This window comes from Nothobranchius furzeri, chromosome 13 (genome assembly GCF_043380555.1).
Source record: "Nothobranchius furzeri strain GRZ-AD chromosome 13, NfurGRZ-RIMD1, whole genome shotgun sequence".
In the NCBI taxonomy this organism is placed as follows: domain Eukaryota; kingdom Metazoa; phylum Chordata; class Actinopteri; order Cyprinodontiformes; family Nothobranchiidae; genus Nothobranchius; species Nothobranchius furzeri.
Genome location: NC_091753.1, coordinates 27,370,863 through 27,398,783, shown reverse-complemented (window position 1 = coordinate 27,398,783; position 27,921 = coordinate 27,370,863). Strand labels below are relative to the sequence as shown.

Sequence of the window (27,921 nt, the reverse complement as noted above, 5' to 3'; positions counted from 1 at the left end):
GGAGCCACGAACACTCAGGCAGACCAAGGCATCACACCCCCACCAGGTGTGACAGGGGGGAGGGGAGACGAAGATCTATATCATCAAAGGAGGTCCCAGGAGAAGGGAGGAGTCAAAGGCCCCACCTGACATATACAGTCATACACAAACACAGTCACACACTCCCTCCCTCATGCTCACACATGCATATACAACCAAAGACTTACAAAAATACACGCCGGACACCCATTCATGCTCCCCATACACACCCTATTCACTCTGGTCCCGGTAATGCTGCACATGGGGTACAACCACCTCGATTCATGGCGACTACCAGACGCATCTTTCCTTCAGGGTTTCATTTGTCTCTAACTAGTGGTAATAATGTGTAACTGCAGCTGTTCACTGCAGATTAACGATGCCGCGTTACAAAGCAATTAAGTACTTGAATTTTCGGTAAAATTGCATCTTAACATGTGTTAACTTTACGTTTAGAGATAAAAATGAACAATTACAACTGATTTCATATTAATAGATAACTGTGATGATTTACAAGTTTGATCTTGTTTGATTTGTTCTAATTAAATCAGGTGTTCTGGTCTGTTCCACTCGTCCACTGTGAGTCATCGCCCCGGCCTGAAATTTCACAGAACTGTCTCTTTAAGCGACCTGCAGTAGGAAACTGTCCAAATGTCTTCACGGCTCACGGAAATCACACATTCAGGCTGCATCTCCTCGAGCTACGATCACTAAGGGTTTAGACCAGATACAGTCATCAGAAGAAATTTCTGCTCTCCGCTGCAGCGCAGAAGGGAGGACAGAGAGGCTGCTGATGCTGAGTGTTATACTCTTCTTCCAATGCGGCATCATGATAGGGCTACGGGACATCAGGAGATGTGACTTTGCTTAGGAAACTCAAACCTGGCTCACGACTACACACGATTTTTACTCATTTGGAGGATTTAAGCTGGAGGACTAATATCGTGGTAGGTGTTTTTGGAAAATGTCATGTCATTCCACAGTATTTAGATCATTAGTGGGGGTTTGCGTGTCCGTTTTCATCAATTATAATGCATATAATGAATGTGCATCCTTGGTGTACAGCAGGCTGCATCATTTTTGAGCATTTCGTGTATTTTAAGGTGGGAGTTCTTGACTTTCATGTGATGATGTCATTTTCCTGCTGCAGTCCTGATTCATATTTAAATGTGTGTGTGTGTGTGTGTGTGTGTGTGTGTGTGTGTGTGGTGTGTGTGTAAAGTATTTTTAATTATACAAAAAATAGGCCAATACGCACCTCCACACTCCCAACAATTAATTATTCAAACCAGTCTAAGGAGTCAAATGCATTTTGTGTGTTTTATTTATTCTGTTATATGTCAAAGCATGACATTTTTAATTAAGTTTTAGGGCTTATGAATCTTGGAAAAGTTCCCTCTCTTTGACCCACTGAGTTTCACCGGGAAAGTTGATATGCGCATCTTGACTGCAGTGGCGTTCTGGCTTTTTTACTACAATTCCCAGAATTCAGCAGTGTCATTCAACCACGTGGAAGTCCAATCCTGCCTTCCGTTTAACAAATGTCAGGGGTTCATGTTATGTTTTTTTAATAATTAAATAAAGCAGGCTTTTTAAAGTTTAACCATGATAGCCGGATTAGGTTTTTTTAATTATCTGAATACTGGGACTATTATGAATTTGTCAAATTAGACTTTTGCCATTTGTAAATTATCCTTGAAAAACAAGCAAGCAGAAAAAAAACTTTGTGCACATTCCTCCATGTTTGGAGGAAGAGAAACGTTTATTTCAGCATAAGTTTGGTCAATATAAAGCTAATCCTTCCAAAAAGATGGCCAGAAATAACCACAGAAATATGTGGTTTTCATCCAGTGAGATAAAGTTCTTATATACCGTAGCTTTTGAATCTGTCTTTGGGGAAATGTGTGCAAACTTGAGCTTACATTTGTGAAGAAATAGATAATTCAATTTCTTTATCGCATTTGCAAGATTTCAGAAGAACCTGGAAAATAATTTCGGTGATAATGCAAGGTAGCCCGTTTTATGGGTCACATTTTTGTCATTTATTATTGATTTTTATTCATATTTTTAACACACACATGTATGTGTATGTATGTGAATTTAATTCAGACAATTTATTCATTAATGACAATATAATAAAATACATTTACCACTTCTATGCAAATCCAAGGCACCGAAGTAGGCTACACTCATTTTTAAATATCCGTACACTAAAGATGGAGAAAATCTGAGCGTGACTTTTGACTCTAAATAGATGGGTAAACAACAACAAACACTTATATTCCGCTTGAAATCCTGTTAAGAGATCAACACAGAGAGCGTAGTGCGCACGCGCGGACTAATTTTGTCACCGTCAGTAGGTTTGGGTTGATAAAAATGAATTAAATCAGTGTAGTAGAGCAACAGAGCCGTAACGTTTAGGGGGGAACTCAGTGGCTAGCTGTCGTCTGACCTACAAAACATGTTTGACCCTGAACAGTCTCCCTGACGGGATTTTAGTACGACACCGGAAGTCATCGACAGGGAATCATCTTGCTCCGGTCATAACGGCGTTTGCTCTCTCTTACGTTCGGTGTAATTTATTATTATTAGAACATGGCCTTTGAAGGAGTTGACATGTTGGAGGGAAATAACCATGTCGCCTGCTTTTGTTGCTGATGTTCTTTCTAGGAAGTCGGGCAGCTGTGAAATGTGTGAACTCTTTGACAGTGGGACGGAAAACGGCGCGCAGAGGACAGAAACAAGTGAGTGCTGCTTGTTGGGATGAACGAAGCTAAATACAACACCAGAGACCGGTTGTGTGCGGCTGACAGGTTTCCCGAGGCGCTTTCAGAACATATTGTTTTTTTAAATGTCTTTTTTGTATGAAATACACATATAGAGAACACCGTTACAGTGTACTTAACTATTTATAGCTGAACGCAGAGCTTCATTGGAAAATAACGGGTGTCCTATCTTGTCACAGCCCTTCTCCTGCTGCACTATCCCTGTGCTCGGTGGAGAAGATAGTCCGATGAAAGTGCCTGTGCTGGGACTCAAAGCAGCAACGACATGGACAGCTGTCCAGACCTCTGGTGAGTTCATCATGTGTGATTCCTAAAACCCTTCTTTATACACTCTTACTGTTCAGGAAGTTCGGACCTGAAATACCCAACATAATTGCATTTATATGTCACTTTTTAAGGCTGATGATGTGGTTTTATGTGCTAAGGAGGATGTTAACCATCCCTTGCAGGAGCCACACCTACCCTGCTCTAGTGAATTCACTCGTCTACACGTCACTGCACTGGTGCATTAATTATTAAGAATATCAAGATTTTTTTGTTGCAAACTTGTCTGTATTATATGGCACATTTGATACATTTTGATTCCTTGTACAAAAAGATACATTATGCCCACACCCCTAGCGAATGTCCCACGTGATGGGACCTTCCATGCTCATGTTTCCTCCAGCCTGAGATCTGATCAATGACTGTAAGTAAGGCTCTCACGTCCTCCGCAGTAGAGATCAAATTTAACACCCAACCTTATCTGCTCCTGAACTACAGTAAGAAGCTTTTTCCACAGATTCAATCATCACTTTATGGAAAAGTCACAACAGTCATATTTACTTGTTTTTTCTAGGTTGCCATGGGTGAAAGTTCATCACGAGTGCATTGGCCTAAGGTCCTACCAGGTGTCCCCCTTCACATCTGTCCATGATGTCAAACAGCTGCTTTACGAGGAGACTAACCTCCCCATCAAAGAGCAACGCCTGCTTCACAACAGGAGGATGGTAAGTGGTTTAATAAAATAATGACATGGCTTCATTTTAGTAAGACATATAAACAAAAATGTTTGGTTCTTAGCATGGAGTTTATTGGTTTGTGATTGTTTTTGATTATTTTAAAGGAACCAAAGCAAAACCCATTGAACACGCCCTCCAGGTTTCTTTGTATACCCCCTGTCAAACTTAGAATGGTTTTGCTGCGTCATTAAGTGGAAGCAACAGCAGTGGTGCTCTGAGGCCGCGTCACATTTTTCTGATAAAACCATGCAACACCCGGAGTAGGAAGGGGAGTCTAGATGCCCTTCCATTATTGGATGTGCCTCGAGACTCCCTTCATATTTGACGTGTTTCTCTTTTCCAGTAATTGAGTTGTTCCGGGGTTATTGATCTCATCACTGATGTAAGCATACCAAAGGTCACCATGAATCAGTGCAGTGGTCTATTGATCTACCCCCGGCTATTGATCAGTGTTGCATTTAAAAACAAACACCACAGACACAGAACACTGAAATCCTTTGTGTGGGTGAGTTGTGTTTCCATGTTGGGATAATTTTAACTTCCTGTATGATTCTTGTGAAGTAGCGTGTGACAACTCACTCAGCAAACAGCCTGACTATAGGCAGCTGACCCGTTGTCCTGGAGCTCTGTTGATTGAAGGCGCCAGGTGATAGACAGTTCCTGCCCCCTCCTTCCCCCATCTCATATGAGGATATTTGCTTCATACCCCTCCAACCAGCTACTATCACATATATAATACCGGATAAAATTAAGTATGTGAGTGCTTTCGTCTTAACCCACCCCAGAGTAAAATAATGACACTATTTCCAGCCCAGGCCAGTGTGTATTTAAGTAGTTGGGTCCTTCTAGTTGAGCCAGTAAAACATGGAGGTTGCACCAGATGCTGTTCTTTACTGAGAAGTGCACATTTAAAAAAAAACAATTGTTCATCTGAGATTAGGGCCCGACCGATATATCGACCGGCCGTTATTATCGGTCGATATTGGGGTCATTAACAGTATCGGCAATCGGCCAAAAAGACAGCCGATATGGCTGATATTGCGCTACCTGTCCAGCAGATGGCGCCAGCTTTATGAACTCATGTTGTGTGGCTCCACTCCTTTGAACTTTGAACACAAATTATTGTTTTGGAACTTTTATTTATTTATTCTTATTTATGTTTCTTATGTGCAATTATTTCCTGTCCAGGGTGAATAAGTTCTCCACGTTAACTTCCACAGAGTGTTACATTTTATTTATGCTGCATTTTTATTATTTTAATATTCTTATAGGGATCTTCTGTCCCTAAACTTGTGTGTGATGTTAGATTCCCCAGAGTTAGCCAAGTCAGAAAAAACATTTTGTAACCAGTTGTTTTAGCATAAAGCGATGGAAGGGAAGGCTTGCATTCACCTACATAAAAAACACTACAATGTGTGTGAATTCACTTACATTGTTTGATGCTAAACTAAGAAAACCAACTGCTTCCAGATCATATTGGGCTGGTTATAAAATGCTTTTTCTGACTTTTCTAACTCTGGGGAATCTTAACAAGACACAACTTTACCAAGTGGTGGAATATTCCTTTAAGTTAAAATGTATTAGTGGAGACCACAGTTTACAAGAAAAAACTTGAATGTTAGATTTATGCTGTGACTGAGTTTGTGTGTTCTGTTGTTTTTGAGACCTGCTACATAAATCTTATTTGCATTACTTGGAAACCCGAGTGAGTTATTGAGACAGTTCTTTGGTGTGTAATAGAGAAATAAGTTTGCATCAAAAAGGCAGAGAATGAAGGGTTTAAGCTTAAGACAATTTTTATTTTTATTTCTTTTTTGTGAGGGAGACTTATCGGCCATTATATCAGCTATCGGCCTTTGTTAAAAGTTTTATATCGGTATCGGTCCCAAAAAAAGCATATCGGTCGGGCCGTATCTGAGATGCTTTTAAATGATAACACTTTCAGCGACTTTACCTAAATATGGAAAAACACTCGAAACAGCATCTGTAATATAGACTTTAGATTACTGATTTTATTATTTATTAGCAGCATGATGAAGTTAAAAACAAAGACATTTAAAAAGACAACCTTTGCCAAGGAACACTGTTAAACAGAAAAGACATGCTTCTTTAATTCAAAATGAGATTATTGTTCGCAGGAATTAACTTAGAGAGGGTGAGTTTAAAGACCAGGAAAAAGTGTCACGATGTGAGCTAGGAGGAGGTCTGGACCCAAAATGCAGAGAACCCAGATGACACGAGGCAGGAGCGAGTTAAAGTAAAATCCTTTTATTTTGATGGGAACAAAAATAATCCAAAAAGGGCAGGAAGCCAAAAACATGAATCCAAAATCCTAGAGACCTAGAGACTAAGAGCTCCTTTAAAGAGCAGACCTGGAGATATCAAAACGTAGCGTCAAGAGAGGGAATGAGACAAAACTGACACCAAACAATGGACCAACAAAATGAGACACAGACAGGGTTTTATACACTGGGGAGGATGAGAGGGAGATGAGCTGCAGGTGTGTGGGGAGAGAGAGACCAGGTGAACTCAATTAACTAATCAGGGAGGAAACTAACATGGCCTGAGAGTAAAACTAAAGACAAGGAGAGCAGCAAACATAACTAATATTCTAAGAGGGCAGGAAAACCACAAACACTGGTGGGAAAAACACACTAAAGAGACTAAAATCATGAACAGCTGAAACTAAAGGACAATGACCTAAGAGTAAAACCTAAAGACCAGAAGAGCGGCAAACATAACTACTATTCTAAGGGGAAAGCTGAAACTAAAGGAAAACACTACAGAAAGACAAACTACAGGGGCGTGACTAAAGGGGACCACGGGAGCACAGGACCTGGGAGGGGTATACCTGAGGAGGGCAACCTAGAGGGCTGAAGATCCGGGGACAAATGAGGGACACAAGGAGACACATGAGGAAGATGCAGACAAGGACACATGAGGGCGCTAGGAGACACAAAATGAGAACCTAGAGAGGGATGGAGAACGCAGGGAGACACATGAGGGGAGACGCAGACGCAGACCATGACAAAAAGTGTAGGATTTTTAACTGCTGCTAGGCATTCACAGCTGGAGAAAAAAAAAACAGATGTTTGAGTTTGTGATGTGGACATTTTCTGGGTTGTAAATGGTTTGGCATTGCTTGTAAATTCTAAATAGAAGGATTCTGATGATGAAATGATGTGTGTTGCAGTCATTTTGCATGATTAGCGTACCATCATACCTTACTGCCTCAACTGTTTGTCAGCTTCTACTTCTCGTATTAAATATGAATGTGTCTCTGAAGACTTAAAGTCATTTGTCTAAAACTGTTTGGTGATGATGTCACAGTTCAGTGACCATGATGAGGTGCATGCCTGAAGGCTTTTCATCTGCACTCGGTCCTCTGTGCAGCCTGTTAAAGAGTGCTGACTGCAGTGGGAGTCGCTGCTGTGTCACCTTGAGCAGCGTAAGGCCGGGTGTCGACTCCGACTCACTGCTGCATTGATTCTTTTTGAAACATGCACCAGGAAAAATATTTTCTATCATCCAGTGTGCAGTAAACTTACCACAACTGCTTTAGCCGTCCTCAGTAATGTAGAAAAGTTGATTCTAATTGGACAAGAATGTTTATTGTATTTGTGAAATTGATGGCTTTGGATAGTTTAGACAGCTTTTTTTTAGCTCTTATAGCGAAAGTAACATTTGTTATAATATTCATAGTTTGTTTGGCCTCTGGAACAATTTCCTCAAATTGTAATCGTCCTAAATCAAATTTTATCATTTTATGTTGCTATTGTTTTATTAGTTTATAGTCACAGTCCACAGTTTACACACATTTTTCATTAGCACAACTGCGACATTTATTTGTGGTTTAGAAATACGTGGTTTACTGATAAACCTTTTTTAATGATTATTTCTAATTATAATCAGTCACTTTGAGTATTTAATGCAGGCTGAGCATGAAAAAAGTCTCCTACACCTAGAGCTGGGCGATTAGGCCTAAAATCAATATCACGATATATTGAGGATTTCACCTCCATAAAGATAAATGGACGATAACTACAGATATGTGCAGAAACAAAAGTTGTCCACTAGATGGAGCTGTCACATGTATTGTTGAGTCACATTTTCATGTGACTTAAGGTGGTGCAGCTTCTTAAAGGGACGTGAACGTTGCCAACCTACACACCTTTTCTTTTTTATTATCAAATTTATTGACATGGGAAACATTATCTCGATTAGAGTCAGGAATTTTGATAATAAATTTTCGATTTATTGCCCAGCCCTACCTACTCCTGTCTCCTGCATTAGCTTCTGATAGAAAATAAACGGTGACACTCTAGGATTTGAAAAGCCTCACAGATCTACGTCACACTGTCACTTAACATTCTTGGACTCACCCATCTTGACTCGTGACAGGGAAGGCTATTGATGGTTTAGCGTCCAGGACACAGCAGAGGACGTCTAGTAGAAGCTAACTGTTAGCATTGGCAACACCACCACATGGCAAAACTCCTCCAGGGTTGTGTTACTTGTGGAGATAAAACATCAGTGTTGCAAAGCAAGCAGAGTCAGTGGTAGAGTCGCGTTGCTGTTAACCAATCAGAGGCGAGATGTCCAAATATCAGAAAATAAGTCTCCCGTCATCTGACGCTCTTCTCTGATCTGGCTACCTTCTAGATCCTAGAAAATGCACACCAGGCCTTTTTGTACCCCGAGAATGACTTACAAAGGCATTGATTCCTATTAGAGACCACTGCAAATATATTGATTAAACAAGTGAACCACACCTTTAATGATTGATTTGAACCGTGTATTTTTTTGTGTGTGCATAATTATGTAGCACACGTCACCCCTTTAAAGTCTGAAAAATAATAACTAAAATCTAGTTTTTAAAACCTAACTATTTACTATTAATTGGTTATCATAGCAACCATATCATAACCAGAGGGACCGGTGGCATCAGTGTTCGGCAGCCTCACTTCCGTCAGAGTGCCCCAGGGCAGCTGTGGCTACATCATAGCTCATCGTCACCAGCGTGTGAATGGGTGAATGACTGATTGTGTTGTGAAGCGCCTTGGGGGGTTGTAGAAGTCTGAGACCATTTACCTTTCCCTTTAAGGTTCAATCAATCGGTTGGATCCGTATGTGAAGTTGTTCTCTCTCTTTACGTTGCTTTGTCGTAGCTGGATGACAGTGTGAAGATTGGCAACTTGGTGGCTTCTGGGAGTCCTGAAGTGTCCTTCACTCTGGAGGGAAGAGGCCTAAAAGGAGGAGGTAAAAGGAAATAGTCTCTGCAATAAAAACAGCTTTTATTACCATGAAGCTTATACCCAGCATGCCTGTAACAGGGAGGTTTGGACAGACTACGCCTCCACTGGTGGAGTTTTTAAAGGATATCCTGAGAAGATATCCTGAAGGTGGACAGATTCTGAAAGTAGGTGCTGGTTTTGTTTTTCTCATCATTTTTGTCCTGACATTTTTACAGATATGTCTCAGATCTGCATGTGTTCGTCTAGTCTTTTACCAACTCCCTTGAACGATTGATCATGACCACTTTAAAAAGAGTACAAGAGAGTCTGGCTCCTTAGAAGTGACGTATAAGGACATTAGGGATAGTTTTACATTTTTGCTCATTGATGCAGTTCGCCAAAGAGCCCATAAGCAACAGACAGCCGATGTAGATATTTCTCACGGGGACAAAAACACAACAAAAGTACTTTGGTATTTAGAATGATTAAACATGTCAATCATGAACAAATACAAATTACATTGATTTATTTTGACCTTAACTTGCTGCTGTCAGCTGTATTGTGAAAAACGACCCACTACCAAGGCCTAAGCCCCAAACTGAGTCATCTATTCTAATTATTCCCTCTCTGTTAGTGCATTGCTTTTAGTTAAAAGCATCTGCCCGATTAGCTGCTGTGTTTCACTGCAGTGACCCTGCCTTCAGGATGACTCAGCGGTTCTGTTTTATTCTGAAGGAGCTGATCCAAAATGCAGAGGATGCTGGAGCCACAGAAGTCAAGTTTCTGTACGATGAGACAGAATACGGCGTGGAGTCCCTGTGGTCACCTGACATGGCTCAGCATCAAGGTGATAAAAAACAGGGCTCTCACTTTTCAACTGCACTTATATACAAATCTGTTCTTATTTTTGAATCATTTTACTCGTATTCGCCTTCTTGTACTTGTGCATAGAAATGCTCCTAAATGTAAGAGCAGCTGTGACCATGCGTATGAACAGCATCTAGTGGTAGAACAGTCTCACTAGAACATATAATAGACACGTGTGACTGACGGGGATTTGACACTGTAGCATGACTGATCTTGTGTTATCTGAAGTTGTTGTGGGTTTTTTTTGGGGGGGGGCATGGATTTCCTGCACGAGCTTTAGAGGATGTGGTGTGACCAAATCTGGTTCACTTGACTTTAAATTAGGATTAGAAAAAAAAGACATCTGGATTATTTAAATCACAGATGATTTGTTACTTATACTTTATGTAAATCTTCGGATTTCCTTTGCTTGTTGATGCTGACTTGCAGGAACAGCCTTGTATGTCTACAACGATGCTGTGTTCACTGTGGAGGACTGGAATGGGATCCAGGAGATTGCGAGGAGCAGGAAGAGAGATGATCCACTGAAAGTTGGACGGTTTGGGATTGGCTTCAACTCTGTATACCACATTACAGGTGGGAATTATCAGGAAAATAATTCATGTAATATTATTTACTAAATGTTTATTTTCTCAAGACAGTACGAGTGTTTACCTATTGTAGATGGCATCCTGGAGGGTCTCTGTTTGGAGAAACCATCTAGCAGGACTGATGAGCTAATGGCTAGTCTACACACAGCCAAAGCTGAACTGTGTCAAAAAGCCCTGGGAAGTGCAAACTTCAGCAAAATGACAAGCACATCACACTCCTTTTCATCACTGGCAACGAGTGGAGTAAATGTGTAAAACAACAACGTTTATGAACGGGGAAAGTTTTGTTACTTTAAAAGTTAAAAATCAGTAAATGCATTTTGTCTTCAAGGGCTCCCGTAAAAGGAAACATGGCATCTAATATGGCGTCACCCTGAGACTTAGACCCGCTTCCATGAATTTTAGATCTGATTTTTATGGTTATACGTTAAGAAGCTGTCAAATTTTTTTAACAACTGGGCATCATTTAAATCATTTTCAACAACATTTTGATGGAAATTTCCAGAGATTAATGATAAAAACTAAACATTGTCCCTTTAAATGATTCCAGTTAGTAAAAAAAAAAAAAAGCAAATAAGTTCATGTGTTTGATGGACTAGTATTTGTTTTTTGCGTTTGTGTTTCAGATGTTCCCAGCATATTTAGTGGAGACCAGATTGCCATGCTTGACCCCCATCAGACCCTGTTTGGGGTGAATGAGTCTGGGCAGTGTTGGAATTTGAAGGTGGACAGTAAGGAGATCACAGAACTAGCCGACCAGTTTGCACCTCACCTCGGGATGTTTGGGAGTTGTGAGAAAACTCTAAAGGATGGCAGCTTTCCAGGAACCCTGTTCCGCTTCCCCCTTCGTGTAAAACCCTCCCAGCTCAGCAGCAACATTTACAACAAGGAGAAGGTTTTAGAACTCTTTGAGTCTTTTAAGGCTGACGCAGACACAGTGCTGCTGTTTCTGAAAAGTGTTCAGAAGATCTCGTTACATGTGCGAGAGTCTGACGGTACTGAACGCATGTTGTTTCAGATTACAGCAACAGAGAATACCGATGATAAGCTTGAAAGGCCACATGCACTCAAGACATTGGGTCGTGCTGTGGACAGCTACAGCAATGGAGTTCCCAGTTCCACCATCACATGCGTCACTTACCAGGTCAGCATAGAGACTCTGGATGAAACTGCTAAAGAGACTCAGAGAATGACGTGGCTGGTTTGTAACGGAGTTGGGGGAAGAGGGATGTGTGCTGAGTTGGACTCTCTTGCAGACGATTTGAAGTTCATGCCTATAATCGGGATTGCTTTGCCTCTTACTGTGGTCGACAAAGAGGACAAAGGAGCCACGTCGGGTTTCTCAGGACGGGCTTTTTGTTTCCTACCTCTTCCACCAGGGGAAGAGAGTGAGACTGGGCTTCCAGTTCATGTCAGCGGTTTCTTTGGCCTCACGGACAATCGTAGGAGTATCAAGTGGAGGGAAGTGGACCAGTGGAGGGATCCAGCTGCCTTGTGGAATGAGCTGCTGATAATCACTGTCATCCCTAGGGCTTATTTTGTTCTCATAATGGAAGCTATAACTAGGGTACAGACAAAAAAGGACCAAGACTTCCCTTTGACCCCCACAGAGACTTATAGGGCATGGCCAGACCCGAAGCAGGTCAAGTCTCGCTGGACTCCCATTCTGCAACCACTCTTTCAAGAATTACTGCAGCAGCCAGTCATCTATTCCCTCAGTGAGAGCTGGATTGGAGTCAACCAGGTTGTGTTTTCAGAGCTGGACTCGGACAACGACATTTCAGAGACGGTGATCAACTACCTCCAAAGCTCAGAAATGCAGGTGGCGAAGGTGCCGGCTGCAGTGGACTCTGTCCTGGCTGCCTACATGGTAAAGTCAACAGACGTGAAGAAAGTAACGCCATCCCTGCTGCGGCAGACAATCCGAAAGTCCAAACCCAAAGGCTCCTCGCTGGAGAAACTGATGCTGCTGGAGTTTGTGCTCAGTGATGCCAATTACAGCGATCTCATAGGACTTGAGCTGCTGCCGCTGCAAGATGAGACCTTTACAACGTTTTCTTCCTCTGTCAGTGAAAAGGATGCTGTTTACATCGCATCTGAAGAGTACCCCAGGTACATAATCTATAAAGCACATTATTATGCTTGAAACCCCCATTTCCATCAGGACCTTAGAGTAGGTTATGTGTGGGAGATACAGCGTCACAATGATGGTAAAGTGGTGTGTAGCGTTAAAGAGTGGCTACATATGTATCAAAATTATCAATAAGTTGTGATAATTCCATATAAATATGAAATATCAACTTGATTTATCTTTGAATGCTTAATCAGAAGATTATAGTTACTTTTACTTATTCAGGGACCTTGAACACACTTCGTATTAATTCAGACAGAGTCAAGTATATAATTTATTAAAATGAATTTATTTCTATTTCCCTAAATGATTTTGCAAGACAAAGTATGAATAATGATATGTAATGTAATGGATATGAAGTGATTTAGTGTGAGGTGTAGAATGCTGGAATGGAAGCTAGATGTTTTAGCAAAACCTTTCTTAAGTATCTGAGAGAGTTTGTGGAGTCTGGGTTGTAAAAGAATTTGGCTGTATGTTTGTTAAACTAGAGATTTGTTTATAAAACCATCCAACGCAATCTGTGCCGAATCTACGCACCCTTGTGTGGAGATTCTCGTGCGATCTAGGGGGTCAGTAGGTCGTGGTGGACACTGCCGGTGGAGTGAACCTCTCGGTGTCAGGAACCCGTAGATTAGCTGTGTTAGGACACGTCTAGTCTGAGATCTCTCCAGGTGACGACAGGAACCTGGAATGCTTGTTTGCGTCTAAGGCTGTTTGTTTGGCTCTCAGAAGAGCCGTTTTGTCTGATATCACCCGCAACGTTGCCGAGAGGCTTTGACTTGAGGTCAAAGGAGAAGACGGTTTCAAAAATGCTTTTTCCCCGATTTGGCCAAATCGGGAGTCAGCTAGAAACTGAATTAATCAGGAAGTAATTCCTGTTTTATTAAAATCGCATTGTTGATAAATTTGGAAAATCAGAATTTGATATGTTTGAGGGCATTACCAAAATGTACCTCAGAAGTCCCTTTTTCCAGTCAGATCCTCGGAGAGGTTAACTCTTTGTGTGAATGAGAATGTTTTAAAGCACTTGTGTGCAGTGAATGTTACGTATTATAATGTGTATGCGTATGGATATTGATTAAAGCACAGATTATTCAAACATTTGATTTAACATCTTGTTCATTCAACACATTTGATTATTTCAACTTATAAGTTGTAAAGCCACGTAGGAACTTTGAGGAGTTTGAACTTTATTTAGAGTGAGGATGTAGCAGTCTGACTTCTGCATGAGGCCTTGAGCAAAGATGTTATGGCGTCTTTGCGGTAACAAGAACCGGGGCAGAACTTTTATTTGGGATTTGGAGGCCAGACAGATGGTGATTTTGTGTCTGTAAATGAAAGGTTACTTTCAGGTCAATTTGTTGGTGAAAACTTGACCACTGGTACGTTACAACTGTGAGTCAAGTTCATGGCATTGTGCTTGTCTTTATTTACTCATAATAATAAAAACAGCTTTTATCATTATATTTATCACTTGTTTTTCTTTCCTTTGTCTTAAGATCTCTGTACCCAGGACTCGAGCATCGGTTCATACAGGAGAACATAAAGCCCTCGGTGATGGAGAGTTTGAAGAAAGCTGCTAAAAGCAGAGGTAATATAGCATATCTGTTTTTAATAGACATTGCATCCATGTAGCTTCCTGTAAGTACTGCACTGTACGTGTGTGAAAGACCATATTTAATCCAACAAGAACTAGATGAATTTGTGTAGCAGCACAAACTGAATCTGAACTTAATGCATAGTACAAACTAATATGGTAAAATTGATAAGGAGGGAGAGTTTGACATTTAAACTTTTATTTAAACTGTATTTCATGATTTCAGCCATACTGCAGCTACTCGTGTTCAGTCAGCAGCTCTTCCAGGCAGCTGGCTATTAAATCTGGTGCACTGCTCCTAGCGCTAACTCTGACTCTGACGTGGCTCTGATGCTCATTAATTATTCAGAATTTTAAGCATTTAATTCCACTTAAACAGAAGAGTTACAAAAAAGTTCACCCCCCTCAGAGTTGTCATGGCTGTAAACTAGATCAATTATACCTAAAATGTTTTTTTTTGATCCAGGCTGTAAACATTTTATTTCTGCTGTGAAATTAGCATTTTTAACATGGGAGTCAATGTGGATTTGCTCACTTCTGGTGGCCGCCCCTAGTGGATGAGGATAGAACTGCAATTTTTGTCACTTCCGTATTGGCTTTATAAAATTCCCTGGATTGTGGGGGTCTTGAGATGGGCGGAAGAGAAAAGGACAGACAGCAGTTTTGCTGTCAGTGCACACTCATGGATGCAACTCTTTTAAATCCAAAAGTTTGTTCTTTTCTTAGAAAAAATAAAGTTTGTGCTTGAAGTGAAATTTAACAAATAATTTGTAGTCATTATCTTTTCATTGATTCTTCTTATTGTTATTATTAGCAACAACAACAGCAATAATAATAATAATTAATGTTATTATTATTATTGCTGTTGTTGTCTTATAACGATAATAACAATCATAATAATTATTATTCGACTGTATGCTCCAAAGAAAAAAATTTGAAGGATTTTATTTTTTTGTGTCTTAGTTTTGATATAAAATTAGAGAGGTGTTGCATTGGTGCTGGTTTAGTTTTTAATAACAAAATCTCATATTCTTATTAATGAATCTGTTATGGCATTAACAGTTAAATCTTTATTCTCGACTTTTAAACGGTTATTCTGTGAATAACATTTTGTCATTGCTATTAGATGATGTCTGGAGAGACATGATAACATTCACTCACTTCATTTCTTAGCCCAAAGTCAGTTTTTGAAGTATCATCATGGTGTTGCTTCAGTTATGACAGAGATGGAGTTGAGTTCTCCTTCTTTATCTTAAATCTATTTCTTGAATTACAGTGCAACAGTTTCTTTGGGGATGCTCAGGTAGGTACTACGAAACCTGTGAAGTACCTTTTATTATTAACCAGAACTAGTGTGTGGTTTCAGTCAAGGAACTAACAGATTTGACAGGCAAATTAAAAGAAACACTGAAATTCAAACCTTTTCTTGTAACATTTCACTCACATTTTGACATTTTACTACTTTTCATTTTCCTGCAACATTTCCTTCCTGCAATGGATCAATGATCATGAGATGTATACAGTTGTTATAGAAGAACTGGGATGGGTACAAACTAATAAAGTTAACTGTCATAACTTACATGCTGCAGCCAACATTCCTGAATTGTGTTAAAAGCTGTGTGCTGATTTTAACATGAACGTGTAGCAGTTTTGTTTCTTCAGGAACTAATCACATAACCTGTCATCTGTCCTTTGTTTTCCAAACATGTTTTGAATAAAACACTGGGTTGGATCATGAGAAAAAGGACCCCCACCCCCCCACCCCCCATGGAAAACTGAAACAACATGCATGAATGCATTATTTATATTTTTGCCTGTAATTGTTGCATCCTTGAAAAAGACAATTAAATCTACTATATGTAGCATTATTTTTGAATAAAAACATCAACTGATGACAATTTTATCGTCATTTTCCCAGGACGACCCTGCACTCAGCTGCAAGTGTTGAACGCTGAACGATCAGCTCGACTCATCAAGGAGATCCTGTCCACAGCCTGGCCAACAAGAGACTTCAGCGTTGAGTGGGAACCAGGAAACCGAGAGCAGAAGCATCCTACAGTTTCCTGGTTAAGGATTGTTTGGAAGCAACTTTACATCAACTTTGCAGATGACCTTAATACCTTTGAAGACATGCCTTTGATTCCACTTGTGCCACTTAAAGAAAGCACGGACACAACTAAACTTCTTCGTCTCAAAACCCCCTCGCCCATAATTCACATGGATGATGAAGAGGCACCATTTCCTGAAAACCTTCTTGGCATTGTGGAAAAACTTGGAGGAGTCGTGATAAAAAAGCTGGATTTGTGTTTGCAGCACCCTTTGCTCAAGAATTACATCCACCCATGCTCTCCTGGTATGCTTCTGCAGATCATGAACAGACTTTCAACACAAAAATTATCCAGCACAGTCGCTTCTTTCTCAGCGGCAGAAAAGACTGTGCTCAGACACTTTCTCGCAGGCCTCTCTGACATCACAGAGAGGGAAAAGCATACCCTACTCGATCTCTCTATCTTTGAGAAAGTAGGAGCCTGCTCTGAAGGTACCTCATCGTTCACATCACTGAGGGGCGCAAGAGCTTTGCATCACAGAGCCAAGTACCCACCAGATGTAAAACTGTCAGAAAATCTTGCGGCTTGCTGTGATGAAGAATCCATTCGTCTCATCAAAATGGTTAACGTTGAACAGGTGAAAACAACAGAATGTTTGAAGATTATTATTCAGGACATTGAGAGGGAATTTTACTCAAAAGATGAAACAACCCAAATCATGCTTTGGGCTCTTAAACACCTGTCATTCTTAAAGAACGAAAATCCATCTGTGATAGGGTGGATCTCTGCACTTAAATTCATCGAGTTGCCTTGTGGAAAGTCTGTAAAAGCCTCAGATCTTTTTGACCCTGAACTTGAGATTCTACAGCATCTTTTTTACATGGAAGAAGAAATCAGGTTTCCTACAAGTACATACAATACATCCCCTGATATCCTCCATTCACTTAGACAACTGGGGCTTAGAAATGAGGTACAGGTCAGTGAAAAAGATGTGCTCAAAGTGGCAAGAAAGATAGATGAGCTGCAAAGCAGCAACGAACCAGAGTGGGACTTAATAATCAAAAAAGCAAAGACACTCCTGCAAATACTTAACAAACAGACCAAGCTGATAAAATCAGCAGATGCTCAGGCATCACTCTTAAAAGTGAAATGGGTACCTGTATGCAAAGAAAGACCCCTGACGTACCCCAAATCCCTCGCTTGGGTTGGAGACTCTCTCAATATCTGTTCTGTCTCTGAGATGTGTGAATTATCCCATGCAGTGCTCGTGGGTTCTTCAGTGGCACTGGTTGAACACACATCTGCAGGTATGAAGAAAGCACTGAAACTCACTATAGAGCCACAAGTGGATCAAGTACTGCAGCACCTGAAAGCTGTGAATGACTGGCATAAATCTCAAGCATTTACCACAGAGGACTGGTATCAGTTTCAGCAGATTTTGTTTGAGATTTATGGCTTCATGCAGGCTCATCTTGAGGATGCAAGAGAAGCAATGAAATCACTTCCTTTTGACTGGGTGTGGACTGGAAAGACATTCTCATCACCTGGCCAGACTGTCCTGAAACCCCTCCCTGATCTAGACTTGCAGCCTTACCTGCACTCTCTGCCCAAGACGATGAGAAAGTTTCACAAGCTCTTCAAGTTTTGTGGCTCAGTTGAAGAGGTTGTCCCAAACCACGTGTTTGATGTCATCACCACAATTCAAAAAAGATGTGAAGAAGAGATGAATAAGCAGGAAAGCAAGCACAACATCTTGCTTTTGATCAACATCCTAAGATGGCTGTACAACAATCAAATACCAGTGGACACTAATATGCACGTGCCAATTCTTTGTTACAAAGATCTGAGCAAACTGGTGATGAAACCTATTCACGAATGCACCTACTGTGACATCAAAGTTGATGATTTAAACGACTTACTTGAAGATGCCTCAGAACCAATTATACTGGTTCATGACGACATCCCAATGAAAACGGCAGAATGGTTCAAAGTACCATGTTTGAGTACAAGGCTGATCAACCCAGAGAATCTTGGCTTTGAACAATCAGGCCAACAAGAACCTCTGACAGTAAGGATAAAGAACATCTTGGAGGAATATCCATCAGTAGCAGACATTTTTAAAGAGCTCCTCCAGAATGCTGATGATGCCAGTGCGATAGAGTGCAGTTTCCTCATTGACATGAGAAAAAACACCGAAATTCGTGAGAATCTCCTCGACCCTGGCATGATTGTTTGCCATGGACCTTCCTTGTGGTCTTTCAACAATTCTACGTTCACAGACACCGACTTTCTGAACATCACAAGGCTTGGCGGATCTGTGAAGAGATGTGAAGCAGACAAAGTTGGCAAGTTTGGCTTGGGTTTCAACTCTGTTTACCACATTACTGATATCCCAATCATAATGAGCAGGGAGTTCATGATCATGTTCGATCCAAACATCAATCACATCAGCAAACACATCAGAGACAGGTCCAATCCAGGGATCAAGATTAACTGGAGCAAACAGCAAAAAAGGCTGAGAAAATTTCCCAATCAGTTCAGACCTTTCATTAATGTTTTCAACTGCCAGCTGCCTTTAACTCAGGACTCACCTTACAAATACAATGGTACTCTGTTCAGACTCCCCTTCAGAACAGAGCAGGAGGCATCAGTGAGTGAGATTAGTCGTCTGTACTACAATACCACAGATATCTACTCTCTGGTTGACGAGTTTAGCATATGTGGACATCGGTTCATTCTTTTCACTCAGCATGTTGGAAGTATGGTATTAAAATACCTGAAATATGAGGAACCAAACCCAGCAGGTGCACAGGATGTTGTCACAATCAACAAAAGTGTTTGGTCAAGCAAAGCCTCATACGGACCTCTGAGCATCCTGAAATCTGCAGCAAAAGTTATGAAGAAAGTAGCAAGCACCAATAAGGTTCCCTCTGACATACCCAAATCTGGCTGCATCATACGTATTATGGTGGAAGAGTTTCATAATGTGTTCAAGCACATTGTTGATCTCCACTCTCCGCTGTTTCGAGGTTCAGAGGAAGATCCCAATCAGTACTTTGAAATGGCAGCTAAAGGTGTCCAGACAAGAAGACTGACGGATGAAATACCCCAGAAGGCAGTTGAGGTCACCAACTGGCTCATTTGCTCATGCATGGACGTGAACGAGGCACTCAAGTTTTCTCTTAGTGACAGTGGAAAAAGACTTGGACTTGTACCTTGTGGAGGGGTTGCTGTTCTTCTCTCCGAGGCAGGTAATCGCAAATGGACTGTAAAGACAAGTGCGACTCCAGTTGGAGAAGTATTTTGTTATTTGCCCCTCAGAATCAAAACAGGCTTGCCAGTTCATATCAATGGCTGCTTTGCTGTTACTTCCAACCGCAAAGAGATCTGGAAGACTGACACCAAAGGACAGTGGAATTCTGTCTTCATGAGACATGTCATTGTTCAAGCCTACTTAGCAGCACTCACAATGCTGCGGTCAATGGCTGAAAACGGAGAACTGATTGAGTACAGCTACTATGCAACATGGCCGGATCCGAGTCAGGTACACGATGATTTTATTCTGATCAGCCAGGGCATCTACCAAGAAATAGCCAAGGGAGGTGACCGTGAACATGGAAAGGTTTTCTCTGACGGAAAATCCTGGGTGTCAATCAAATACGTCAGATTTCTTGATGACACCTTACTCTGCCGACCAGACATTGGTCCTGCTGCTTTCAAGATATTCCTAAAATACCTCAAGAAGAGTGGCTCTCAAAACCTCTGTGCTGTTGAACTGCCTGACTGGGTGAAGGAGGGATTTGATGATGCTGGATGTAAAGGAAAATTGATGGAAAACACACTGACAGAGGAGCAGTTCTTTTCAGACGTCTTTTTTCCTCACATACAGGAAATTGATAAAGAGCTTCGAGATCCCCTGATGCATTACGTTTTAAACGAGAAACTGGAAGACTTCGAATCAATTCTACGAGTCACCCCTTGTATCCCTTGTTCTGGCCCCACCAAAGAACTGGTTTTGCCTTCCAAACTCATTCACCCAGAGGGTAGAGTTGCTAAACTTTACATCGCTGATGATGGAAGATTTCCTGAAGGGACCTCCAAAGACTATGTAAACCCTGTGTGTTTAGTGAAGCTAGTGCAACTGGGCATGGTTAAAGATGATCTATCGTGGGAGGACATAGTTGAGCGAGCTCATTCTGTTATTGACCTCAATGACTGTGATCATACAGCTGCATGCTTCCGTAGCAGTATACTACTCAGTCTCATTGATGAGAAGCTGAAGATGAGAGATGCAGAAGCAGACAGACACTTAGAGACACTACAGGACATCAAGTTTCTTCCATTTCTGACAAGACCTGCAGGATTCTCGTTACCATGGCATGGGAACAGCTTTTCCCCAACGACGATCTTCTCTCCTCGAGAACTCTTCACAACTGAACATCAGGACACAGTGTGTTTGATGAAGCCAATCCTAAATGAGAATTCCCCATCCTTCAAAGGCTGCGGTGCTATGTCGTTGGCTGTGAAAGATGGTCTAGGCCTAATAAGGAAGCCCCCAGTTGAACTTGTCATCAATCAACTTAAGAAACTTTCTCAGTCATTTGATGGTGTCACTCTATATCAGGAAAACATAACAAATGCCTGTTACAAGTACCTTCATGAGGAAATGCTTCAGGATGACAATATGAAAATTCAGATAACTCAAGAACTGGAAGCATTTAACTCTATCTTGGTGGAGAACACTTATGTGAGTCCCTCCAAAGTTGCTTTCCACCTTAATTTTGAGGCAGCTCCCCATCTTTACCAGCTCCCAAACAAATACAGAAACAGCTGCCGTGAGCTCTTTGAAAGTGTTGGTGTTCAGCCTAGCTTCAAAGTTGAGGATTTCTCAGCAGTTCTTGAGGCGGTGAAGCAAGGGTGCGGACGAAAGATTCTCACTGAGGAAAACTTCCAAATGTGTCGCAGAATCATTAGTGAAGGAATATGGAGCTTAATACGAGATAAGAACCAAGAGTTTTGCCAAGCAAATTATGGTGGGATTTTGTTACCAGACTGCAATCTAATGCTGCAGCCATCAAAATCTCTCTGCTACAATGACTGCCCTTGGATCAAAGTCAGAGACTCTTCTGTGAAGTACTGTCATGGGGACATTCCAAGAGAAGTTGCTGTAAAATTAGGAGCAGTCCCAAAACGACACAAAGCATTGGAGAGATATGCTTCGAATGTCTGCTTTAATCCTCTTGGCAGTGAGTTTGGACAGAAAGAAAAACTCACAAGCAGAATTAAAAGCATCCTCAATGCCTATCCATCAGAGAAAGAAATGCTTAAAGAGTTGCTTCAAAACGCAGATGATGCCAAAGCCACAGAAATCTACTTTGTATTTGATGCAAGAACACACGCCACAGACAGAATATTTGATGACAAATGGATTCCAATGCAGGGCCCCGCCCTCTGTGTATATAACAATCAACCATTTACAGAGGATGACATTCGAGGTATTCAGAATCTAGGAAGAGGAACAAAAGAGGCAAATCCAGGCAAAACTGGCCAATATGGGATAGGATTTAACTCTGTCTATCACATAACTGACTGCCCATCCTTCATCTCAAACAATGACATTCTCTGCATCTTTGATCCACATGCACAATATGCACCTGGAGCTACATCTGTAAGTCCTGGAAGAATGTTCAGAGACTTAGATTCTGACTTTAGATCCCAATTTTCAGATGTTTTGAATCTATACCTGGGAGCTCATTTTAAACTAGAACGCAGCACAATGTTCAGATTCCCCATTCGCTCCAAAGATATGGCAAAGACCTCAGAGATCAGTTCTGTACCAGCGTCTGACAGAATGGTCCAAAACCTATTGGATAAGCTTAAAACAGATGGTGCAGAGCTACTCATGTTTCTCAACCACATGGAGAAAATATCAATCTGTGAGATTGATAATTCATCTGATGAACTTAAAGTGCTGTATTCTGTGACAGCTAAAATAACAGATGGCGATAGACTTAAACGCAAACAGTTTCATGCCTCTGTTATTGATAGCGTTACCAAAAAGAAGCAACTCACTGCTATCCCAGTCCAACAGATAACCTACACAATGGACATAGAGGACACGGATGGAAATTTGACCTCATGGATGATCTGCAACAGATCTGGATTCCCTGACATTGAAAATGTTTCAAAAAGTGTGATTTCAGCCCATAAAAATGAAGACATAACTCTGTTTCCACGTGGAGGTGTGGCTGCATGTGTAAGCCACAACTACAAAAAGCCCCACAGAGCCTTCTGCTTTCTGCCCCTTTCACTGGAGACTGGCTTGCCTTTTCATGTCAATGGGCATTTTGCCCTAGATTCAGCTAGAAGAAACTTATGGAGGGATGACAATGGAGTAGGAGTGAGGAGTGACTGGAATAACAATTTGATGACATCACTTATAGCTCCAGCTTGTGTAGAACTGCTGATTCAGCTAAAGCGACGATACTGTCCAGGTCCTGATCCCACCATGACTATATTACAAGGAACACCTCTTCATGTTGTGAAAGATACATTGCGAAAATATTTGTTTTTCTTTCCAGCCAATCGACTTGACATACAGCCAGATTGGTACTGCCTGGTGAAAGCGGTGTATAACTGTATCCATGCTGATCTAAAGCGTTTGCTTCCCGTTGTCAGAACAGCACAGATGGACAACTCTGACGTTCACTCTGTTATTTACATTTCGTGGGTGAATACGTCCACTACAAACAAAAGCAGAGCCTTCTTTGATAATCTGCTTCAAGATGAGCTTCAACACGTGAAAAACACAGAATACAACTTAACATCCAGGAAATCTGTGGCTGAAAATGTCTATAGGCTGAAAGCCCTTCTTCTTGATATTGGTTTCAACCTGATTCACAGTTGCGATGAAACAGCAAACCTCTACTTGTGTTTGCAGGATGCAGGGATTCCAGTCAGTTATGTAACACCAAATGACGTTCGCAACTTTCTTCACACATTCTCATCCCCAGACACTTCTTGTCATGTTGGAAAACTCCCCTGCCGTCTCCAGCAGTCTAACTTTAAGCTAGTTCATCATCTAAAGCTTCTAGTTGACTACTGTTTTAAAGACGTAGAAGAGGAGGAGGTCAAAATAGAGGGTTTGCCTCTCTCGATAACAATGGACAACATGCTTCATGTGTTCGACTCTAAGAGACCAAAGTTTCTGACAACACACCATGAACTAATACCATCAAGGAAAGAAATGTTTATGAACACATTGTACATAAAGTACAGCAAGATGTTGTCGAGAGCAGGTGTTGCAAAGAACTTTGACATCAGCAGCTTTGGTGACCTGCTAGGGTCAGTTCTACTTAGAGAATATCGAACAAAGATCCCTGTAAAATGGAAGGATACCTTCCCAAGTGACTCTTGGCTGAAAAATGTGTGGAACTTTGTCAGTGAGAATATAGCCCTTAAGGAAGATCAAGTGGACTTAAAACCCAGCTTTGACACAGTACTTGACATTCTGAAAGACTGGGCTTTGCTACCTGGAATCAAATTCATGGCAAGAGAGAAACTTGTTGTCCCAGATCATGACGTGCTTCTTCCTCTAAGCTTGATGCATGTAGCCATATTTCCACAAGGCCAAAATGACAAAGTCTTTCACACTCTAATGAAGGCAGGGTGCATCCAGCTTGCTGTAAATAAAATCTGTAGTAAAGACAACCAAATGATGCCTTTACTGGCACAACACACTGCAAACATTGAAAATCCATCAAGCATTCTCAAAGCCATGGAGTACATGATTCAGACATCTGCATTCAAAACAGCAAACCTGACTGATAAGGACTTTGAAGCTCTTCTGTTGTATTTTAACTGCAACCTGCCTAGTCTCTCGCAACAAGATGCACAGAGTCTGAAACTGCTCCCATGCTTTAAGTCAGTTAGTGGCAAATACATCAGCATTGCAAACTACACAGCAAACTATGTTCTTGCAAAAAGTATCCCAACTGTGGACATAGAAAAATGGACCCAGACAACCTCTTTTGCATTTCTTGCTGATAGTCCACAACTGAAAGAACTGTACACCTTCCTTGGATGTGTGTCAATCAATGACCTAGAAATTTATCTTCATCACCTCCTGCCAAAATTTGACAGTCTTTCATATGATGCCAAAGCTGAACACGTTGTTTATTTGAAGGAGAGACTTATGTCCATTGAGGAGTCTTGCAAGATGAAGGATCAGCTTTATGAGAAATTAGAGGGACTATCGTTTATTCACGACTCCTCAAACAGACTCAGGTCAGCCAAGTTTTTCTACGATGAAACAGTGAAGGTGTTTGAAGTTATGTTACCCGCAAAGTCATTCATACCAAGTGACTTTTTTAAGAAAGTAGAGCAAGTGACAAAGCCAAAGAATGGGACACTGTTGCTGACCTCTTGGATAATCTTTCTGAGAAATATTGGTCTCAAGCATGAAGTTTCACAGCAACAAGTTCTTCAGTTTGCAAAAGAGGTCAGCATCAAAGCCCAAACAGAGAGTTGGACCCAAGAAAAAGTGCAAATCATTGTTGATGTTCTTTTGAACCACATCTTCAAAGAAAGGACAGACCTGTTCCAGGGAACCTTTCTCAAGGAACTTTCAATGGTGCCGTTTCTCTGCCCTGAGAGAGCTCCCAAAGAACTTATCAAGCTTCATACTCAATACCAAGAAATGAGTGGCACACTTCCTCTAATTCGCTTCAGTGGGTCTCAGGTAAACCCAAAATTCAAACAGACAGACATTATAAATTTGCTTTGGACATCTTGTCCAATCCTACCTGAAAAAGCTACACCTTCAAGCATAACAGATCAAGAAGACATCACCATGACTGGACAGGAACAGCTTGACCAAGTTCTGAGCATGCTAGGTGTTAACTTGGATCCACCACTGGAGAAAGTCATAAGCAACTGCAGGAACATCTGCAACATATCCAATCCAGATGATGAAATGGTAAAAACAAGGAACAAAGTTTTAAGATCCACATATGAGTTCCTCAGTGCAGATAAACGAGATTTTCGGCACCTACTTCGTGGGGTGGCCTTTGTTATGGTTGAAGATGGCTGGAAATTGCTAAAACCTGAAGAAGTGGTCATCAATTTAGATACTGAATCTGATTTCAAGCCATACTTGTATAAATTACCTCTAGAACTTGGCACCTTCCATCAACTTTTTAAACTTCTTGGCACAGAGGATGTTGTGTCAACTAAACAATATGTTGAAGTGCTGTGGAGAATTTACAGGATTTCAGAAGGAAAACAGCTCGACCCAAATGAAATGAGAACCGTGAAAAGAGTTGTTTCAGGATTGTTCAAGTCTCTTCACAATGATCCAGTTGAAATTCACAAAGACCTTGAGAGTCTCAGAGAATTGATATTTTATCTGCCAAGTCACGATGGTAGACTATCAAAATCCAACACCTTAGTATTTGATGATGCTCCACACTACAAAAGCAGAATCCAGGGTAATGTTGGAGTTCAGATGCTTGTGGACATGAGCCAATGTTATCTGGGCAAAGACCATGCTTTCCATACAAAGCTAATAATGTTGCTGCCTCAGAAACTAAGACCTAGACTGTTGAGTAGCATTCTTGAAGAGCAGCTTGATGAGGATTCTCCAAAAATGTGTCAGTTCGGAGCTCTTTGCTCTCTACAAGGCCGCCTTCAACTGCTGCTGTCATCAGAACAGTTCATCACAGGCTTGATCAGAATAATGAAACATGAGAATGATAATGCTTACCTTGTGAATGAGGAAAAAGCCATACGTCTGTGTAAAGCACTTTGTGAAGGACTCAAAGTGTCCTGTTTTGAGAAACTCCAAACAACTTTAAGAGTGAAAGGATCCAGTCCCATCCCACACAGTCGCAGTGAAACTCTTGCTTTCCTGAAAAGATATGGGACAGCTGTGATTCATCTCTACATCCAGCATTCTGACAACAAAGATATCAACTTTCTTCTGGCACTTGCTATGACACTCAAGTCTGCAACTGACAATTTGATTTCTGACACATCCTATCTCATTGCCATGCTGGGTTGCAATGACATCTACAGAATCACAGAGAAACTCGACAATCTTGGTGTCAAATATGACTCAACGGAACCCTCAAAGCTCGAGCTACCCCTCCCAGGAACCCCAATACCAGCTGAGATACACCATACTCTGCTCATGGATCCAATGAATGTTTTCTATCCAGGAGAATATGTGGGTTACCTTGTAGACTCAGAAGGAGGAGACATATATGGATCCTATCAACCCACATATACCTATGCTATCATTGTACAAGAAGTAGAAAGAGAAGAGGAGGAAAACACAAGTTTCCTTGGAAAATGCTTCCAGATTGACATAGGTTACAGTGAATATAAAATTGTCAGTTCCCTTGACTTGTATAAATTTTCAAGACAAGAAGAAAGCACCCATGTCCAAGATACTGTTCCACCAACTCCTTCAAGCCCAGAAAGCCGATCCCCAGGTCTACGAATGTTACCTCCTCTCTTCTCCGGCAAAGAAAACCTCCGACCTCCTCCTCAAAAATCATGCCCTAAAAAGCTCAAGCTTCATGCATTGCCTGAGATCCTAAAAGAAGTGACCTTAGTGGTTGAACAAGCTTGGAAGCTTCAAGAGACGGAGAGAAAAAAGATCATCCGACGACTTTATCTCAAGTGGCATCCAGATAAAAATGCAGAGAATCTGGACGTTGCCACAGAAGTTTTCAAGCACTTGCAAAATGAGATCAATAGAATGGAGAAACAGACTTTGGCTGATCAGCAGAATACTGACAGGACTTCCAGAAGATCTTTCTCTACATCATCAACTCGTTTTCAGTCAGAGAAATTTTCATTTCAAAGATTTTATTCGTCCTGGAACCAAGAAGCAACTAGTCACAAGTCAGAAAGACAACAGTTCAGGGCACATTACACAAGCTATGCAGGTTCATCGCATTCACATCGTTTCTTTGTACCTCCAACTTTTAAAACGGTTGGAAACCCTGTAGAGGCCCGCAGGTGGCTGAGGCAAGCCAGAGCAAACTACTCTGCTGCTCGCAATGATCTTCATAAAAATGCTAATGAGTGGGTTTGTTTTAAATGCTACCTAGCCACAAAACTTGCACTGATAGCTGCCGACTATGCCGTGAGAGGAAAGTCTGACAAGGATGTAAAACCAACTGCACTTGCCCAAAAAGTGGAGGAGTACAATTCCCATTTAACAGGCCTTGCCAGTGATGTTCAGATCCTCGAAGGATATGGTGTAGATAGTCTGAGAACTCGCTACCCTGACCTCCTGCCATTTCCGCAGATTCCCAATGACAGATACACATCAGAGGTGGCAATGAGAGTGATGGAGTGTACAGCACGGATTATCATAAAGCTTGAAGCTTTTGTGCAGCAAAAAATATGATGCCATTTCTAAATAGGAGTATGGATTTAATAGCTCCTGTCGCTGTGTGCAATACACATCACAAAGACATTGCTGGCAGCTTGTGGTACATATGCAGTTTCTATCTGTGGCGGTGGAGCAGTGGCCCATGCACACTAGATAAATGTATGGCTTCCATAACATGTTGGTCTGCAGACCTACATATGCTGTACATACAGATGCCTCAGCAATATGTTTTTGTTTACCAAAGT

At 41.2% G+C, this 27,921-nt stretch overlaps 1 protein-coding gene across 4 annotated transcripts; it reads left to right on the top strand.

The window, feature by feature from the left end:
• The first annotated feature begins 839 nt into the window (after positions 1–839).
• Positions 840–27,921, top strand: sacs (sacsin molecular chaperone). Of its 4 annotated transcripts, XM_054742836.2 has the most exons (12): positions 840–965; positions 2,689–2,762; positions 2,984–3,092; positions 3,643–3,793; positions 8,974–9,064; positions 9,139–9,224; positions 9,775–9,886; positions 10,336–10,482; positions 11,123–12,608; positions 14,127–14,218; positions 15,501–15,527; positions 16,143–27,921. In XM_054742836.2, the coding sequence occupies exons 3-12, from the start codon at positions 3,070–3,072 to the stop codon at positions 27,689–27,691; spliced, it is 13,764 nt and encodes a 4,587-aa protein (XP_054598811.2). In that variant the 5' UTR covers positions 840–965; positions 2,689–2,762; positions 2,984–3,069; the 3' UTR covers positions 27,692–27,921. The 4 variants fall into 4 exon arrangements, with proteins under 4 accessions (XP_054598811.2, XP_015807463.3, XP_070399529.1 ...); XM_015951977.3 differs by lacking the exon at positions 15,501–15,527; XM_070543428.1 differs by lacking the exons at positions 840–965; positions 2,689–2,762; positions 2,984–3,092 and having other exon boundaries at positions 3,376–3,793.